The following is a 19,967-nucleotide window of genomic DNA, read 5'->3' on the forward strand; positions in this document are numbered from 1 at the left end:
AAACTCTTCAGCAGGTCCGTCTGCCTAGCTCAACCTGGTTCTGGGCCCAGGCTTTTCCCTCTGTGCCCTTCGTGTTCTCGTGGAGTAAAGCTGCTTTCAACATGAGCTAACCTCTTTGGCTTCTGCTGAGTAGGGAAACTTGGCACCAGTTGCCTCTATTTCTTCCTATTCACTGAGCCCCAGTGATTCTGACTTTCCTGCCAGGCTTCCTTAACAAGGAAAGAGGACTTAGGGTCTCCTTTATTCACAGGCCTGATACGGTCTCTTTATCCCCAGCTTCTCATCTGAAAAGAAATTTTTAGAAAAGCACTGAGTTCTAACAGCTATTTTTAGTCTTTGCTCTGAGGTTGAGTGGTTTCCAGGCCACTTAAATAAAATTCCAAAGTCGAGGACTCCCCAGAGAATCAGAGGGAGTACATCTGGCCTCCCGTCCATCTCTCATCATCCACGTAACGTGGGAGGACACCGGTAAACCTATGCCACCTGACATATGAGAACTAAGGTCAATGGGTCCAACTGCATTCTACTTAGGAAGCTCCGCGCTTTGACTTGTCCAGGGCCACGTGGCTACTTACTCACCAGACCTAGAACAGAGGACTCATTCTGTCCTTTGTCCACTGCTGCATGGTCCCTATTACTCATTCAATTCCTGGGTAAACCCGTGACCCTCGGCAATTCAAGGGAAAAGTCACGACAAGTAAGAACATACTAAAATATCTCCCAAAGAAGGAGGAAAGCCAACAGTCTTTCAACTGTCCAAGACCAGCAAGGGGAGGGATATCACCAGTTTGAAAGCTTAAGGTTTTAAAACTACAAAGAGAAAACCTTCCATTTATACCTTCATGACTGAGCCAGGAATTAAAGATATTTTAATCTACTAAAAATTATATGTTTTACTGTTAAGACAGGACACTAACCATGTATGAATTTTCAAAACCATAATATGTCCTCTCTTTCACAGTATTTTTGGGTTCAGCAGCTCGTCAGAAAAGGCAAGTGGAATACTTTACCTTCTTAATTCATGGAGTTAACTTTGCTTTGGAGATGATTTAGTCTGATTTTGTTCTGTCTTCTAATCACTTCCTTCAGGTGACTCTTCAGCAGAGATGAGTGTGTATGCAAGCTTGTTTAAAGAAAACAACATTACGGGGAAGCGGCTGCTGCTTCTGGAGGAAGAAGACTTGAAAGACATGGGCATTGTCTCCAAGGGGCACATCATTCATTTAAAGGTACCTTGGAAAGGGAGAACGTCCCATCAACAAACCGTTACCGAGCACCTGCTACGTAGCGGATGACGCGTTAGCGGCTGGAAACGGAAACAGCACTGCGCTGGTTGCTCCAGCGCTTCGACCCTTCTGTGCCCCTAGATAATGAGCAGCTGCCCCCAAGGGTCCCCCACTTCCTCCTCATAATCAAACAGCAAAAAGGTTAATGCCTGGCATAGCAGGACTCACCTGAATGTCAATCCTGTGCCTTCAGGAAGTCTCTAGTGTGGTGGGGAGAACAGGTATGACCCAGGCGCTAATGGTAAAATGACAGTGGTGAGAAATGCCACAAGGAGAGGGCGGCCTGGGCTGACGAAAGGCCTCCGTGAAGAAGTTGTGAAGGCTAGAAGACAGGGAGGCGTGAGCAGGCGAAAGGGTCAGGCAGGAGGTGTTCCCCAGGGAGGCAGAAAGCTCAGTGAGCCGCACCACCCGGAGCTGACACTGTGTGCACCTGGAGAGCAGTCATCCACCAGGAAGAGCAGGAGGCGACTCCGTGCATGGCCCGAGCAAAGCCCAAGCCACTGCAGTAACCTACAGTCATTCGCAATCTTCCTAATTATGACCTGGGCCAGACACCACTGTGTGTGTACTCTAATCCCCACTTGTAGGAAATACTAACATTTCCCCAAAAACTTCAATCTTGAGTAGTTTCAAAGCTAAAACTCTTGTTTTTGTTGTTGCTTTTTTTTGCAATTTAGCAACCAGACCTATTTTTCATCTGTTTTTGTTTTTATTTTTTTAGTTATTCAAACCAAATGAGAATTGCTGGCATCTGTGTGGACATTATTATTAACCAGAGATCTGTTTTGAAAGAGATCTTATTCAGATAAAATCAAGTTTGCTCCCCACATACCCATCTCCAGTATGGGCAGATGGAGGGGTGTGCAGGGGTTAGAGAGAAGAGAACTAGAATAAAGGAGGACACGTGGAAAACCAGCCTCCTATGCAAACCTACATCTTCACAAAGGCTCTCCCAGCACGCTAGCTAATGTTCCCCTCACTTCAGTTAGAGCTGCTCACACTGGCCTTTCTAGAGAAATCCTGTTAAGGCCCAAAGAGAACCTACTTCCTTCGTTCTGCGCCCCCTAGATCCATGTAAGAAACATCCTCACAGTCCCTCAGAACCCTTGGACCACAGCTTGGCACTGACCCTCTGGAGACCATCTCCATGGCAAAAAGAGGACCTCATTATCTTTTCCCTTCTAGAAGATGGGCAGGAAAACGCCTGCATAAACATGTATCTCAGAGACTGGCAAGGAATTTAATCTCATCCTCTGGGTGTGGGCACGTCCATCCTGAAAAGCTATGCTGGTTTAGATGAGCCACAATAGGAAAAATTATTTCTGCAGTACAGAGACGTTTCAGAATTCCAAAAGAGAAATTTTGTAAATCTTGTCCTATTCGGCAGATGCCAAATATGATCCTCCCACCTCCCCTTCCCCTCTGCTGTCTTTGAAAAGGACCAATATTCCTTAAAAACCAGTTAGGAGGAAGGGGTGACGAGTTGGGATCCCTCACCAGAAGCCTTCAGTGAGCCAAATATTCCCAGAGGTGGCCAAAGCACTCTTCCGTGCTGGTTGGTATCATGAAGGCATGCAGTGGCCAAACTTACTGTCTGTTGTTCAGCAAACTCAGTGAGTGCCTCCTCATTGCAAGACTGGGCCTGTGAAGATGGAAAGAATTCTGTGATTATGAAGTTTGCATCCAGAGTAGAGATGAAACATGTGCATACAACTTCTCCTAGGCAGTTGGAAGGGAAGAGAGTTCATTACCTGAGACTTGTGAGGCGTGACACAGAGAGATGGAAAGGGGAACTTCAGGGAGTGGGTGGCCCTTGAGCTGGATCTTGGAGGAAGGATAGAATTTGGAATGTAGATAAGAACAGGAAAGGAAAGAACATCAATGAAGGCAGAGAGGATAAGGAGTTAAGAGAAGCAAAAGAGAAAGCAGAAGGGCAGGAAAGATTTCTTCAGATACAAGTAGCAGTGAGCAGCTCTGCCTGGTGGGAATGTGGGTGACAATAAGGACTCGTGACCTGAGTGGGAGGCAGGGCCAGGTCCTGGACAGCTTATGACTTCAGGCTGGGGGGGTCTGGAATTTGACCAGCTGTCGGGAGTATTGAGACTTGACGGGTTTAAACTTTGCTTCTAGAAGTTTTAAAGTGGATTCAAAAGGAGAGATTGGATTTTGAAAAACCAGTTAGGAGGGCATAATAGAGACAGTAATGAGGACTGGCTAGTGTAGCAAAACGGTGAATGAAGAGAAGGGGAGGATGCCGCAGGTAACGAGCCATTTGCAGGCTCCAGAAGGAACGCACTATGAAGTATGCGCGTGCTACGACATAGATGAGCTTGAAAGCGTGATGCTGAGTGACGGAAGCCACGCACAAAGGCCACATATTGTATGATTCCATGTATAGGAAGTTTCCAGAATAGGTAAAGCCAGAGACAGAAAGCAGATCAGTGGTTGCCAGGGGCTGGGGGCACGAGGGAATGGGCAGTGACAGCGTAATGGGTGTGGAGTCCCCCTTGTGGGTGATGGAAATGTGTTGGCACTAGATAGAAGTGATGGTTGCACAACACTGTGAGTGTACTAAATGCCGCTGAATTGCCCACTTTAAGATGGTTAATTTTATGGGATGTGAATTAAAAACTCATAATAAGAAGAAAGAAAGCACACCACCTTTATACCCCTGCCTGGGAACAGTCCCAGCCTGAAGGCTTTCTGTCTTTGGAGGACCACGTGCCTTCAGAAAGGATGCCTGTGGCACGGAGAGGTCAAAGGCCCGGGCAGGAGAGAAGAAGAAGACAGGAGGACCCATCCAGGAAGTAGGAAATGAGAGAGTGGTGTTACAGAAGCCAAACGTTGGAAAAGCTCTAAGATAGAATCAATGATCAAAGGGCCAATGGCTGCGGAGAAGCCAAGAAGCATGCATGGAGAAAAAGCCCTTGATAGAAGCAGCCACTTGGGGTTAAAAAAATTATTTGGCCCACTTGAGGTGGGTGGAGTCGATGCAGTGTCCTCTCCTCATGACCCAGAGGGTCTGCCCTGAGATCCAATGGGAGGGGTGGCCAGGATCTGGGGGGACCCAAGACTGCCCTCGAGCTCCTGGTGAGTGAGCATGTGAAGACAGTCACCCACAGGACGTCTCTGAAGTCGGGAATATGGACCCTGCCCCTGCTGCCAGAGCTGAGGCTTATATTATTAGAGTGCAAAATCATCAGCTCCAAATATCTTTCTTTAAATAATTACAAGCCACCTATACTATTTTGGACAATCAGGTTTATTCTCAGTAGATGTTGGATATTAACATCTCCAATATATTTTATGAACTGTGTAAATAAGGGAATGCTTTTATATGTACCCAATAATTTTAATCGTCTCTTGGCATTATCGAATCATTAATAAAGTCATGTGTCTTTTCTTTTACAGTCAGCCATTGAGAAATTGACCCACGATTACCTAAACTTGTTTCACTTCCCACCGCTGATCAAGGTAAGTGGGGTTTTCCCCTTTACGGAAAGTACACTCCTTTCACTGACACACGCACCTGCCACATCCACACCTACATTTGCCAACGTCGGAAACAGTTGTTTGAAGTGAAATGTAATCATATCTGCCCAACAAAGGGCCTTTTGAAGCTAAGGATGTGTATACATTGAACACCCTTGTTCCTCGCAAGTTGAAATATTAACGGTGTGTTCCTGATAAGAACAACACGCCTCACTTGAGTGGCGAGGAGATAGAAGTGTCAGTGTTGTAGGACCTCCGGCCTCCCACCTGGCCCTGGAGGCCTTTCAGCATGTAAGTCACTGAAGGAATTCACACACTAGAGCTCTAGGTTATCATTGGCATTGGGGATGGGAGGTTTATTGTTTGAATAATGTATTAATATATTTAGCATATTTTGAATATAATCTGTAGGTATATGGTATACTTTGTAATAGAATCAGCAAATACTTGCAACTAATACCCAGAACTTTACTCATTCCCTAACAGCTATGGTTTTTCATCTCTAAGCCCCTAAAGATTCATTTTGTTGGTCTCCATCCACATGTGCTCCAGGACCTGCATAATTCCTCTTTGGGAATAGCTTGTAAATACTCTAAGTGCTGTGAAAGTTCAAGTTGAAATCTCACAATGCATCTCCAGGTGCTAAGTGCATTTCTAGGGTAAAATTGCACAACGTAAGATGCACTGTGATAAATGTAAGATAGTGGCATTCAATTTGAAGTACGCGAAATAAATCATTTGGCAAAGTTCTCAAAGGCCCAATACCTCATTTCTCTTGCTTTAAAGTAATTGTAATTTGTAACTTAATCCAAAATAACCAAAAGTTAAACAATAGATTAGAATAGAAAAAACTAGTGCTATGAAATCCTTTTCTTTTCCTAAGTAAAAACAACATCTAGAATGACTAGTGCTTGGATTTCTGTTTTAGGACTCTGGAGGTGAACCGGAAGAAAATGAGGAAAAAATAGTGAACCTTGAACTGGTTTTTGGTTTTCACTTGAAACCAGGAACTGGCCCACAGGTAAATCCTATTTCTAAACCTTTGGATAAATTTCAATCTAATTACTCTTTTTTTTTTCCTCCTGTAACTCCATGGTTTTATACACCCGCTACCAGCTGGTGACTTGATTCTGAGTAAATTTATAGACTTTATAAAATAGAATTTAGCTGAAAGACTGCCAGCTGCTCTGCAATCCAGTCTAGGAATCTTCCTCTCTCAGTCAGCTGAAGAATCGTGTGAGGCCATCCAGACCTCAAGGTAACTCACAGCAGAGCAAGGATGGGGAATGGGGCAGTGGGCAGCAGAGGGACTGTGCTGCTCATGTCACAGCGCCCTGAGTCCCATTTCTTAAGGGAAACCAGTTTTGCAATACCCAGAGTGAACAACACTGAGAGTGGGACTGTGGGCGACAAGGAGACCCAGATTACCAGCTCTAAATAGGGCGGCAGGGCGTTTGACCTACACTCACTCAGTCAGGCTTTCACTTTGTCATTTTTATGTCTGGAAAAATTATTTGACCTAGGTAATGTATGGATTAGAATTATAGTAGGTTTGTGTCACTTTAGATTACCATAATAGCTAATGATGATGATGATGATGATAACTTACATTAATTAACCACTTGCTGTGTACCAGGCATACAGTACTGAGGTATAAATGCTATTTTCCCCCGTTTGCCAATGAGGAAACTGAAGCTCCAAGAGGTGAAATAACCTGCGCAAGGTTCCATGGCTAGCAGGTAGCAGAGTAGAGATTTGAACGCAAGCCACTCTGTCCCCAGAACCCAAGCTCTCAACTGCTGTCCTATTTGTACCTTTCCTTTGAGGACACCAAGGGACCTCGTAAACATAATGGCTCACAACCTGTAGCCCAGGGGGCCCAGCTGGGGCACTGGCCATTCATTGATAAAACCACGCTTACCCCAGGCTATTCTTTAGGAACCAGGGCTTAGGAATGACTGGAAATTATTGTGAGGGGTTGAGTTTCACCTGCAGCTTCAAAAGATGCTCTTTCTAGACACCTGAAAAAGGGGTGTCTGCCCTGTGCTGTTGCAGGTATATGGATGCCTCTGCTGAAAGGAAATCTTTACCGCTCCTGTTTTGGCCACAGAATTTGGTTGAGTGAAAGCTGCTTTGAACCCAGGTCTCTTGTGTGTGATACTTCTTTTTTCCCCTGCGAATGGATCACTGCTGTCCATTCCTGTTATTGAAAGCAGCTACAGAAAGGGGACAGGAAAGTGAGTTCCTCCCTCTCCAACATCGTAGGCCCTTCTAACCTGAGATTCTGCAGCCATGGGCACCCTTAAATTCATCTGATGGTAAACAAATTGCATATTTTAATTTGCCTTCTTTAGTATCCTTGAGTCATGGCACTTAATTTATGAGTCCTCTTTGTTTAAACCTTTTTATGGCTTGTAGATGGTAAAATAAAGAAAAATTTCCTTGGAAGAGACTTGTAAAGGGAGGTCTCAACCAAGAAAATATTTTCAATGAAGAAATAAAATGACTTGTTAATGTGGAAAACTAGAAAATATATTTTTTAGTAAAAATTAGAAACTATAAATATTTGAGATCAAATACAATGGTCTGTTTTTAACCATAATCGTGTACACTTCTTGAATCATGGGTTATACACAAGGGCTAAAGTCACCAAAACATTTGATATTCTGCTGTTCCTTGGTCACCCCTCCAGATTAATAATTTCATCCACTCACTCAGCAGGCATTCACCAAGGGCCTACTTTGTGCCTGGCCCTGTCTAGGCTAGATGCTCAAAATACAAAGTCAAAAAGTACAATCCCAGCTTTCAGGGAAACCACAGCTTATTGGAGGAAATAGACAAGATCAATGAATGCCATGGCCTAGGATGATGGGTTTTACAACACCACACACGTGATTCTGTGGAAGTGCCCTGGATGAGCCTCTATAGCAGATAGGAAAGGGGTGAGGGGTGGCCTTGAAGTCTTCTTGGTGGAAGTGATTCTTGAGCCAAAATTTGAAAACCACTAGGAATTATTAGGTAGGGAGAGGACATTGAAGGTAGAAGGAACCATGTGTGCAAAACCTCAGAAGCATGAAGCCAGGAAAACACAGGGAGCTCTTAGCCTAATTTGGATGAGACCCCATGACTCAACTCAAGCATCCTCCCTCTGGAAGAGTTAGCACAGGGCAAGGAGAGCAGCGTGATGAGAGTTAAGGCCAGAGAGGGAGCTGGCAGCCAGAAAAAGAACTCTCTTATGTGCTAAGCCAAGGATTTTGAAGAGTTGAAGCAAAGAGTAGCTAGGATCAGATTTATGTTTTTAACAGATCTCTCCAAAGCCCAGAAGAGGATGAGCTGGAAGGGGCCATGCTAGAGAGAGATCTGTGAGCAGGCAGTGCAGACAGCCAGGTGAAGGATGGGGAGCAGCTGAGCCTGTGGCAGTGCCACGGGTCCCAGGACACACTGAGACAGGGTTGCCCAGACTGTGTCCCGAGCCGGAGACAGGGTGAGTGAGAGGGAGGGACCGGGAACATGCCCAGGTTTCTAGTGTGGGCAACTGGAGAGTAATAGAGCCAAAGTGAAACATCCAATGTGGATATGATGCCAAGGTGCTAAAAGTATAAAGAAGTGACTAGAATAGGTGAGGGCCATCAGGAAAAGCTTTTGCTGGAAGGGATGAGTATTTTATTGAGGCTTGAAGGGGTTGATGGGCATTTGCAAAATGATTTTCTGGATGTAATGTTTAAAGCTTTTGCTTAGAGAACACTTCTTTCTAAAGAACTCAAATATTTCATAAATGTCATCTCATTTATCTCCCTGGCATTTGTGTGAGATGCATAAGGCATAGTATTGTCACTGCTGATCAGGGAACAGCAAGAGAAAGCATGTGACCAGCATGGGGTGAGGCAAGGAAATATTTGAGACCAGAAATTACATCTTTATTATTGTGTTTGTATTAAACATGTGCTAGCTCTCACACCTGACTGACAACATTGATGCTATCTGTAAACATACATGAAACAACCCTAGAATAAATTCCTATCCAGTTCTGTGCTGTATCAGATATGCCAGCCTGTGCCCTAGCATTGTGAAATACCTTCTCACAAATGTGCTTTGAATTGAAATTCCAGTTCCCAGCATGAACACCTTGTTACCTTGACCTTTATAGGTGGAACCTGAGAAGAAGAAAAAAAAGACTTCCTCTAAATCCCAATTAACTGATTTCTCATAAACCTATCTCCATGGAAAAGGCAAAAAACCTCCATGTGCACCCCACCTCCATGACTAGAATAGGCTGTCCAGGGGAAAACTAGAGCTTTGGAAGTTCTCTCCTAACCTAAGAGTCTGCAGAGCAGTGACAATTGCTTGATTTCACCTTTTCTTCAGCAAATAAAATGAAAAATGTGTTCTAATAACAGCCATTGGGAATGATATATGACAGTGACTGTATCATGAAAATAGTAGCAACATTTCCCCTTTGCATTTGAGAAGGACCACCAGCTAACTACCCTTTACAATTGATATGTCATTTCAGTCATGTTAAGCCTACTAAAAGCAAACAATGAAAATGTGACCTTATATACAAATATGGAAATATAGAGGGAAAAGCCTGCCAACCTTTTGTTCTAAAAACTCAGATTAAATTATTTCTCTTAGCTTCATTTTGCAATCAGTTGGATTATGGCACAAAATGAGGCTGATTTGCAGAAGCTTGGAAGGTCGTGCCCGTTTGAGTGACTTTGCCTACTGCAGTTGTCAGGAGTGGACACAGAGACACCGCGCCCATGATCTTAGTCTTCACTGCCACACCCCTCTGCAGAGCCAGGACTTGACCAGGCTTCAACCCCACCTGCGCTACAAGAATTTGCCCACAAATGAAATTACCTTTTTTGAAACAACCTGGCAGGGAAAACATCATGATGGGACCAAAGGCTTTGCTGGCAATTTAAATTAGTAAGTGAGAATGGGCCGAGGGCAGTGGCTCACGTGAGCCTGTAATCCCAGTGTTTCGTGAGGCCAAGGTGGGAGGATCTCTTGAGGTCAGGAATTTGAGACCAACCTGAGCAACATAGCAAGACCCTATCTCTACTAAAAAATTTAAAACATTAATCATATGGTGGCACATTCCTGGAGTCCCAGCTACTTGGGAGGCTGAGGCCGGAAGATCCCATGAGCCCAGGAGTTGGAGGCTGCAGTGAGTGAGCTGTTATCAGGCCACTGCACTCCAGCCTGGGCAACAGAGCAAGACCCTGTCTATAAAAACAAAAAGTGAGAATGGATTTTACCCATTTACTTGGCCTGTAACTGTTACATCTCAACATGATAGGGGACATTATCCCTGTTTTATTCTCTTCATGAGGAAACTGGGGAACAGAGGGGTGAAGTGCCTTGTCCAGAGTTCCCCACCTGGTAAGGGGCAGATTCAGCCTGAAGGCTTAACCACTATGTCATACTGCCTCTTTTTGGAAATTGTCATCATCTCCCAATGATATATTGGTCATAAAAAGGCATTTTTCTTTGAGTCAGTTAATACTATTAATACATTACCACTGTTTTTGTTTTGCATGCAAAGTGCCTTACGTTTTGTAATCTAAGGCCTTTGACTTGGCACAAAAGGAAAGCAGCATCCAGAGTCTCTGGCAGCTTCGTGCACTCCCCAGGGTGGCAACCACCCTTTTTTATTGAAATATTCAGCTGCGCAGTTTATTATTATATCTCTTATCAGCTCGCCAGTCAGGAATATTGATTCTCAAATTGCCAAGGGATAAACTATCAAATCACCCAGCAGTTTTCTCACCAAGATCTCTTTGAGACTTTATGTCATAAAAATTCAAAAGCAGAGTCAGGAAGGAACTGTTTGGGGCGTTGTCCATTCCTTGTGAGCTCCACAGTCATAGGCTTCGTCCTTCGAGTCCTGATTTCCTCTTCTCCCCAGTGAGGCAAAGGAAACCTGGATGGGGGTCTAAATGGATCACCTGCCATAGGTAAGAGACTGAGGTTAGGGGAGAAGTGACGGAAACAATACCCCATCTCTCCTAACACGCCAGCTACAGTGAACCCTTAAATAGGGACAAGGCTTCCAGACTCGAGCCACTGCTTCCAGATGACCATTGCGTCCCATTTTCTTTTGAGAGATATTTTAAAGGGGCAAGACAATCAGGAAGAGAAATTGAGAGAAACTTTTTCTTTCTTTTTTTGAGACAGGGTCTCACTTTATTGCCCAGGCTAGAGTGCAGTGGCATCATCACAGCTCACTGCAACCTCAAACTCTCAGGCTCAAACCATCCTCCTGCCACAGCCTCCCAAGTAGCTGGGACTACAGGTACACACCACCATGCTTTGCTAATTTTTCTATCTTTTTATAGAGTTAGGATCTCACAATGTTGCCCAGGCTGGGCTCAAACTCCTGGCCTCGGCCTCTCAAAGTGCTAGGATCACAGGTATGAGCCATTGTATCTGGCCAAGAGGAACATTTTGAAGAGGTAGAAACAGAACTGACTCACATCCTCCAAGTGGGAGATTGTCACTGGAGGGCTTTCTCCCACAACCTACTGGAAGAAATTTAGTCCATAGTTCTGCTTTTCCAGTCATGTCATCCATTGGTTAAAAATTCTGCTTTTTAACAAATGCTTCCCACTTGTATTGTGTGTTTAGGTCTTTATTAGGTTGCTTATAAAATGTTGCATTTAATAAACTTAATTGACTCTCCAGGCCATTTCTCAGAGCACTATAAATATCAAAAACTGTCAAATAGGGCTTTTTTTTCCTATTGTGCAATTTTTATAAATGGATAGATAAACATGAATAAAATAACAGGGCACAAAGAAAAGGATTTTGTAAGGAAATATAATGCTAACACCTTTTGTAAATTTCAGAACAGCTAAAAGCACTGCTTTTCTTTATCTTGCATTTATTAAAAGTTCAGTGTAGGGAAGTTTATTTCCCATGATCAACTATTTTTGGGGAGAAAAACTCTATGTACCCACACGTGTATTTGTGTACCTAAGTATACGAGTTTCAGGGAGAAGACAGGGAGGTACTAGCCAAAGGATACCAAGTTTTGATTGTACAAGATGAGTAAGTCCTAGATATTTACTGTACAGCATACTGCCTATAGTCAACAATGGTGTGTTGTATACTTAAAAATTTGCTAAGGGCTGGGCATGGTGACTCATGTCCATAATCCCAGAGCTTTGGGAGGCTGAGGCGGGAGGGTTGCTTGAGCCCAGGAGTTTGAGACCAGCCTGGGTAGCATAGCAAGACCCTGTCTCTACAAAACATAGCAAAACTAGCTGGGCATGGGCGTGCTTCCCAGATACTCAGGAGGCTGAGGCAGGAAGATCCCTTGAGCCCAGGAGTTTGAGGTTGCTGTGAACTATGATGACACCACTACACTCTAGCCCACAGCAACAGAGTGAGACCCTGTCTCAAAAAAAAAAAAAAAAAATTGCAAAGGGTAGATCTTATGTTAAGTGTTTTTATCAAAAAAATAATAACAATAATAGTAATAATAAATAAGAAGGCAAGAGGAAACGTTTGGAGGTGGCAAGTAGGTTTATGGCATAGAGTATAGTGATGGTTTCACGGGTGTATATGTTATTGCCTAAACTCATCAAGTTGCATACATGAAATATGTACAGCTTTTTGTATGCCAGCTATACCACAGTAAAGTGGTTTTTGAAAAATGAGAAAGAAACACAAGTTTTAACTGACAGCAAAGAAGCAAATGCAGTTCAGAATTTTACAACTGTATAACTCGCTGCTGATATCTAATTACAGAGCGCGGCGATGCACTTTGTCAGACGGGTTGGACAGCCGCCTATAGTGCTAGAGCAGAACTGGGCGAGGTGCTCAGTGCGCACTTGCTGATGGATTGACAGTCATGTGTACATGCTAGCATGCCAGGAAATGTCTAACCACAGGAGAAAACAGCCCCGATTTGTAGCGTTTGCTGATCTCCATGGTGTGAGGGCTGCCACCATGGCCGATTCCAAGTTACCCATCTGACGTCATGGAGCTTGAAGTTGGGAAGAGCTGTGAGCAAGGGGCTCGAGATAGCTGGCTCCAGCATACTATGGGATCCTTCTCAGTCTCCTGATCAAGATTACGAAGTCCTTTTAAAATAGCGAATAGCAATGTAGTATGCATGATAAAACATAGGCTTGAATAAATTACAAACACATTATTGCTGGTTACCAGCTATAATAATAGGTGTCGTTAGCTCAGAGAGAGCTCCAGTCTCCTAATGAGTCCATTTTTTGGTTGGCTTAGGGCTCCTAGGTCACCGTTGTCTCATATTGTCAGATTGTTTCATACTGATCATATTATATGAATGAAAAATTGGGATTCAGGTTTGTAAAAAGTAAGAATATACTACGGAAACAGGGAAACAATTTTAATTTGTGTCTGTCTCTTAAAAATGTTGAAACAGTAATAATTGAAGACTCGGTGATGACAGGCACAGCTGTTGAGAGTAATAGAGGAGGTCTTTGCTTTTAGAAGCAAGTTTTCAAAAGCCTCCGAGGATCACTGTAAGTCCTGCAGCAAGAACACTTCAGTATTCACGGTGGCTTGTGTTTTCTGAACCAAAAATTAGGTGTTAAGAATAATCAACTATAGGCTGGGTGCGGTGCCTCACGCATGTAATCCTAGCACTCTGGGAGACCAAGGCGGGCGGATTGCTTGAGGTCAGGAGTTCGAAACCAGCCTGAGCAAGAGTGAGACCCCGTCTCTCCTATAAATAGAAAGAAATTAATTGGCCAACTAATATATATAGAAAAAGTTAGCCGAGCATGGTGGTGCATTCCTGTAGTCCCAGCTACTTGGGAGGCTGAGGCAGTAGGATGGCTTGAGCCCAGGAGATTGATGTTGCTGTGAGCTAGGCTGATGCCACGGCACCACTCACTCTAGCCTGGGCAACAAAGTGAGACTCTGTCTCAAAAAAAAAAAAAAAAAAAAAAAAAACAAAGAATAATCAACTATAAAAGGGACAGATTCAGTGAAAAAAATTAAAAGCACTATGTTGGGAAATCAAGGATGTATGACAACCATATCAATCCCAGACATTAGAATTTGTATTTAGAATAGCTCAACTGGTAAACAGTGCCTACTAGCTAAGCCAGTGTTTTTTTCAGAAATTATATTTTTTCTCATCACCCCTAAACCTGGGGTGGGAGGAGAAGAACTTAGTAGGTAGAACAGCTGTTTCTATATTTTGAGGGTCTTGGATAAAAGTTTATTTGCAACAAATGTCCTAGTATTAAAAAAAAAATGTTAAACAGTACTTAGGTAAGCAGAGCACCTTCTATATTGGTTAAGAAACTCAGTCTGAGATAAAATAGATTCTTAATTATTCAAAAATCAATACCAAGACTTATTATTCTTCTTTTTCAAGAAGAAGACCTAGTACCTTCCAATTTCAGATACAGTTAAAGGAAAAGAAAAGCCCTTTCCAAACATGTCAACCAACATCCGAACCATTTTAGATAGTCAAGTGTGTCATGCATCATATGAAAGTATGCCTCACTTGATTTGTCTCACTTTATTTTAACATCATCCCCAAAGTCCTTTTTTTTTTACACATAACTTGAATAACAACCCCAAAAAAGGCAATATAGCAACCTTATCTCCACTGGTGTCTACTTGGCACCAATCTGCCCTGACCTTAGACACAAGCCATTGTTAAGGGTATAACGCATTTACATATTTTGCAATAAAACATCAGTTATTTGCATTACTGTGTCAAGTTTTATTTGATTCTTTCACCTAAAAATGACTCATTTTCCTTTCTTGTATTTTAAAAACCAACTACTCTAAGCTTGTTTGAGAATAATCAAAAATTGCCCATTTAGCTAGAAGTCATTTTCTTTTCAAAAGGCAAATGTTATTTAATCTTTCAGCTGTTCATTGTGCCATCATAAATACTTTCTTTTCAGCACAGTTGTGGGGACTGAAATGAGCCCACTAATTGCCTCCCATTTCGACTGACATGTGGTGGTTTAGTGGAAAGAGAACACAGCAGGGAGAAGGAAATAGGAGGCTGAGAAAATGAGAGCTAATTATTTTCACTGCCTCATGTCAGGCTCTGTGTCAGCCTTGTTTTTACAAACTGGAAGGTTTAGCACTAAATAAAACAAACTGGCGTCATGTTTTTATATACTGGCAGTGTCATGGAAGCAGCTGCACATCTCAAAGACAATATAATGCCTGCGTTCGCATGGACACCATCTGACAGACACTGTGAGCCACGGCTAATGAGGATATCACAGTGGTGCCAAGTGAAAGGTGCTGAATTATGTATGATTCTTCATCAGTACAGCAATAGTCCTGTGCATCATTATGAGACATTGTTTTGCTGAAGAGATTAAAACATTCTTAGTTCCAGACCCTGCAACCTATACGCTCTGAAAGAGGTTATTAATGGAATTTTTAGGGAGAGTTTCTTGTGGATTTCTTTTTGGTTGAAAAACAAATCTCATGGGACAAAGCCATGGAGGGTCATGACACTGTATAGATAAAGAAGAGAAGCAAATTAACCATACTTGTATTATCTTCCTTTTAAAGGCAGCATAATAAAATATAGTGTAGCGGGGTTATACTTAATGATAAATAACCCAGGTGCTGTCACGGGATGTTCCACTCTCCTGCCTTTAAAACCGCAGGTTCCAGCAGCTGAGCTAGATAATAGCAACGCGTGGAAAGGCGCCTTCGGAAGCCTAAAGCGTCAGCATCTTACTACTTTTAATACCAGCATGACCAAAATCTTTATCATATTTTTATTTCATCTCACGTTACTTCTTACATTTCACAACAGTCAGGTGCCTGCTATAAGGCTGGCTTTTTCTACCTCCCTTGAATCTTGAAAAGTTTATTCCGACCTCTGTATTTTATATTTTAAATTGTTTCCTCAATACGGGGCTTTTTGCTGAAACGCTGAGCGTTCTCGGATGATTTTACTTTTTCTCCCTTCATGAGGGGAAGGGAAGGGTGAAGGGATGGGATGGGGAATTTGAAAACCAACCTCTCTAAACTTAGACGTGACATGCCCGGGACTTGGATTCCAGTCCCACGAAGCTAGATGACCTTGTGCAGTGCATCTCCTCATTTTCTGAGCCTCAGTCTCCTCATCTGCAAAATGGGGGCAGTGCTATCTATAACAGGGTGGGGCTGTGAGGATTAAATAACATAGATAAGTCTCAAAAATGCTATGTCAGATATATATATATATATATATATACATAATGTAAAGTTCCAATTTTGTGATATTCCAGAACAGCCAAGTTTAATCCGTGGTGATAGAAATCAGAACAGTGGGTACCTCTGGTTGTGGAGGGGACTTGCCTGGGAAAGGGCATGAGGGAAACTTCTGGGGTGCTGGACATATCTTGCTTGTTCTGGTGGCTACACAGGTATATACATTTGTGAAAGCTCACTGAACTGTACACTTAAAAATTTGTGCCTTTATTATATGCAAATTATTCCACAATAAGAAAATACATTAAATTTTAAAAAAATATCTGTAAGTTTTAGGTAAAGGTGATCTGTAAAAGCCTGAAAGCCTAATTTCAGAGTCTGTTTCCTTCTGGAATGTCCCAAATGATCTTGGTCTTAGATTTTTTTTTTTTAATTTATCTATAGTGTTGATATTTGCAGTTAAATTTTGATAGGGAAAAAAAAAAAATATATATATATATATAGAGAGAGAGAGAGAGAGATTATTGTCTCTGAATTACCCAGAACTTTAAAGTTTAATTTTTTGTGTGCTACCTTTAATCTTTTTTTAATTTGGAAATTTTACTGCTGTCTTGATTATTTCTTTTTCTTCCCTCACCTTTTACTTCCTTCCTTTCTTCCTTAAGAAGAAGGGATGTCTATGTCTGGCATCATTTGAACTAGCTTGGAACTCTAAAGAATTTTAAACAGCTTGCAAAAAATGTAATAGTGATTTCTCACAAAGACATAACTTAATTTAGCATTAACCAAGTGTTGTTTAGGATTTTATCTTCACAGTGTAAGAGTTTCTGTTTTACTTGGCCAGTAATCTTAATTCAGAAAATTTTTTCACATAATTGGCAGTCCTAAAGCAGTTCAGATGGAATGCTTTCTCACCCTCCATTAGCTACACACTTGCTCCTAAAATTATCCAGGTATAAACATCCATATCCCAGGCACCCACCAGAATTGTCATAGTTTTCATTTGTGTCAAATGCAGAAACTCCCCTCTCCCCAACAAAATTCCATATGTTTCTTGTAGATTTGCACAGAGAGGCTGATTTTTCTAGCTAGTGGAAAGTTTCGGGTAACTATTTTTCGCTACTCAAAGCCCTAGCAAAAGCACTTCTCGGTGCCCAGCTCTGCTCGTCCGGCCAGTGCCTTTTTCCTATTGAGTAATTAGCACTCCCTGGAAATATTCATCAAAATACACATTCCAACAGTGAGAATATCCTCTTAGATAGGAATCTAGTTATGAAATAAAAATCCATGGTAGTCAGGGCCTATCTTCCTGAGTTTACATCTGCAAAGAGGAGCTGGTTGTTCCTGGTTTAATTAGTGACAGTCACAGCTAGCCCACAAGGCCAGTGGGTAGCCTAATGGCGGGCTGGAGGAATGTATTTGTGATTTCAGTGGCACCATATGCACTTTGAACAATGATCTTTTTCAACAGTGGAGGGAAAATTGGCTATGTTGGACTTCCTAGAGATGGCATTGCAATCTCTGCCATGGAGCCTACAAAGGAATTCACAGAATAATTTAGATTATTTGTGGTTCTGCCTTTCATGTTGACTTTGGAAGGTGAGACTTCCCGGCACTGTATTAACCTATAACTAGGGAAAGTTCAGGATTCAGAAAAGACTAAGGGGAAACCTGCTCTTTGTAGCACTAACAGACTGCCTGGGTTCAAATCTGAACTCCACCTGGCATCACTACCTGCATGATCTTGGTCAAATTACCTCATCTCTCTGTGCTTCGGTTTCCCCACCTAAGATAAGGCTTTGGGGCTGTCAGTCACGTTTACTGTCACCTCCAGACATCCGGTGGGTCCTATTAGTAGGGCCAAACCAGGATCTGCTGAAGAAGGGAAGGGCAGAACTGTTGTTATGTAATCCATCTATGTAAGAAGATATACATTTATTCCTTCTTCTATTTGTGTTTTTATAAAATTGGTCATTGTTATGTTGCCACTTAGCTGAATCTTTTTTTCAACTCTGATCATTCACTGGTATCGGGGTAACTCAGTGCCCTCTGCACCCCCAGACTCTGCCCAAGTGAGATGCTGGGAGCCAACCCACCTGCTCAGGTGGGTCACAGCCTATTCCAGACCACTCTTTATATCTTCCTGCCCATCGAAACACCCCTGCTCTCTGTCTCACCCCCCCCCTCTTTTGGAGATAGGGTCTCATTCTATTGCCCTGGGCTAGAGTGCAGTGGCATCATCATAGCTCACTTCAGCCTCAAACTCCTGGGATCAAGCAATCCTCCTGCCTCAGCCTCCCAAGTAGCTGGAACTACAGATGTATGCCACCTCTGTGGGTAGTGAATGGCTTTAAAATCAAGGTCCACGGGCCCCATCACTACCTGGTCCCCATCACTGCCAAGATACCAGAAAGGTAGCAATTGTGCAAGTAAAACTCTGTATTAGGCTCATAAATGTGTGGACTTGTTACTTTTAGTGATGTTATTGGTGACGTAATTCATCTTATTTGTTATGAAAACCTTTTCAGTGATCAATTGTTTAAGAACTTGTTACATAGCATCTCAGTGTCTGCACTGCAGTTGTGTTCTGTGGAATTTAGTAGCTGTTGCTTAAATCCTGATAATTGTGGACAGTCCTCATTGACAACCTATGACTCACAAACTAAAAATGCTAAGGATGCCTTAGGTTAATTAGAAATGGAACAGAATTTAAGGAATTCCATTACTTTATTTGTGGATTACTTTTCTAAACTGGACAATAACGACATTGTAGAGGCCCTGAAAATACCTACGAGTTATGTTAGGGCCTTGGCAAATTAAGTTAATGATTTAGGTGAATGTTGCATATTCTCTTTCTTTCTCACCCAGCTTTATAACAAGCTTTATACCTACTTTTTAATGAAATGGATAATGCCCCCCACCCCCTTTTCTCATAACTTCCTTGACTCTAGTTTTATTCCTTCTGTTGCTACCTTCTTTTATGGTTCAGGTAAAAGGCTTTTTTTCAGATAAGAGAAAAAGAAAATTAAAAAAAATAAAAGGTCTGCAACCCTACGGATCAGTGTTTGTTCAAGTTGGCAGGGAAGCAGTCACTGCAGGAAGGACCCGTGGCGGCTTGCTTTTTCGGTTGTAGTAGCAAAATCTTCTCTGGTGCTTCTCCCTCCTGCCTGTTGTCAATGTCTGGCCCCATTTATGGAGCTCAGCAAAACTGTCCAGTGAGTCCCTCCTGCCACTTCTCCCGACTGCCCTTCCCCACTAGTATCTCCTCCAAGTTTGGACTCAGGCAGCCTGGACTGCTGTAATCCCATCTGCACCACTTACTGGACATGAAATCCTAGGAAAGTTCCTTACCCTGTCTGAGCCCCATTTTTCTTATTCATCTAAAGGGAAAATAGACCTGACTTTCAGGGTTATTATGGATATCAAACAAAATAGCACAGTGTAAGAGCCCAGCAACACACCCACTGTATAGCAAACACTCCGTAAGTGTGAGTTCCTTCCTGTCAGTCTGCTTTGGAGCCTGGGTCATGGGGGAACTCCGGGGTTATGAAATGAGAGTGACACAGAGGGAGTCCTGGCTTTACACACAGCTAGGGGGCCTCTGACTGTGCTTTTGACTAGTTTCATTCCCAAACTTGACCGGCAAAAGAAACAGAACTAAGTAAACTCATCTCTTCTAAGGCTTTTTAGTCCAGCTACTGCCTTGAGGAGGCACTTACCATTTCAGAGAAAAGCAATCATGACACCAAACAGTCATTATCCTGCCCAGTTATCTCAGGGCCCAGGTTGCCTGGGTTGCAGTGGCTCCAAAACAAAGAAATACTGAGAGATTTGTCAATTCTGAACAATTTGACTTATGTTGGCCAAGAGCTAGATTTTCCTTTTATTAACTAGACCTTCTCCTTCACTAGTTGGCTTTCCTCCTTGTGCATGTGACCGGGCAAAGAGGGTCCCTGTCCTCAGACACTGTCCTGCTCGGGTCTGCACTTTGCCCAGAGGTTTTCCTCAAACATCAGG

At 42.7% G+C, this 19,967-nt stretch overlaps 1 protein-coding gene across 2 annotated transcripts in view; it reads left to right on the plus strand.

Annotated features, from left to right (window-relative positions):
• MAP3K20 (mitogen-activated protein kinase kinase kinase 20) overlaps nt 1-19,967 on the plus strand; it is a 171,157-nt gene that overhangs the window by 137,347 nt on the left and 13,843 nt on the right. For both annotated transcript variants that reach the window (XM_012781959.2, XM_012781957.2), the window contains exons 13-16: nt 962-992; nt 1,090-1,229; nt 4,698-4,760; nt 5,707-5,799. In XM_012781959.2, the coding sequence (XP_012637413.2) occupies nt 962-992; nt 1,090-1,229; nt 4,698-4,760; nt 5,707-5,799 (327 nt within the window). The remainder of the gene's footprint in view (nt 1-961; nt 993-1,089; nt 1,230-4,697; nt 4,761-5,706; nt 5,800-19,967) is intronic.

This window comes from Microcebus murinus, chromosome 8 (assembly GCF_040939455.1).
Source record: "Microcebus murinus isolate Inina chromosome 8, M.murinus_Inina_mat1.0, whole genome shotgun sequence".
Classification (NCBI taxonomy): Eukaryota; Metazoa; Chordata; class Mammalia; order Primates; family Cheirogaleidae; genus Microcebus; species Microcebus murinus.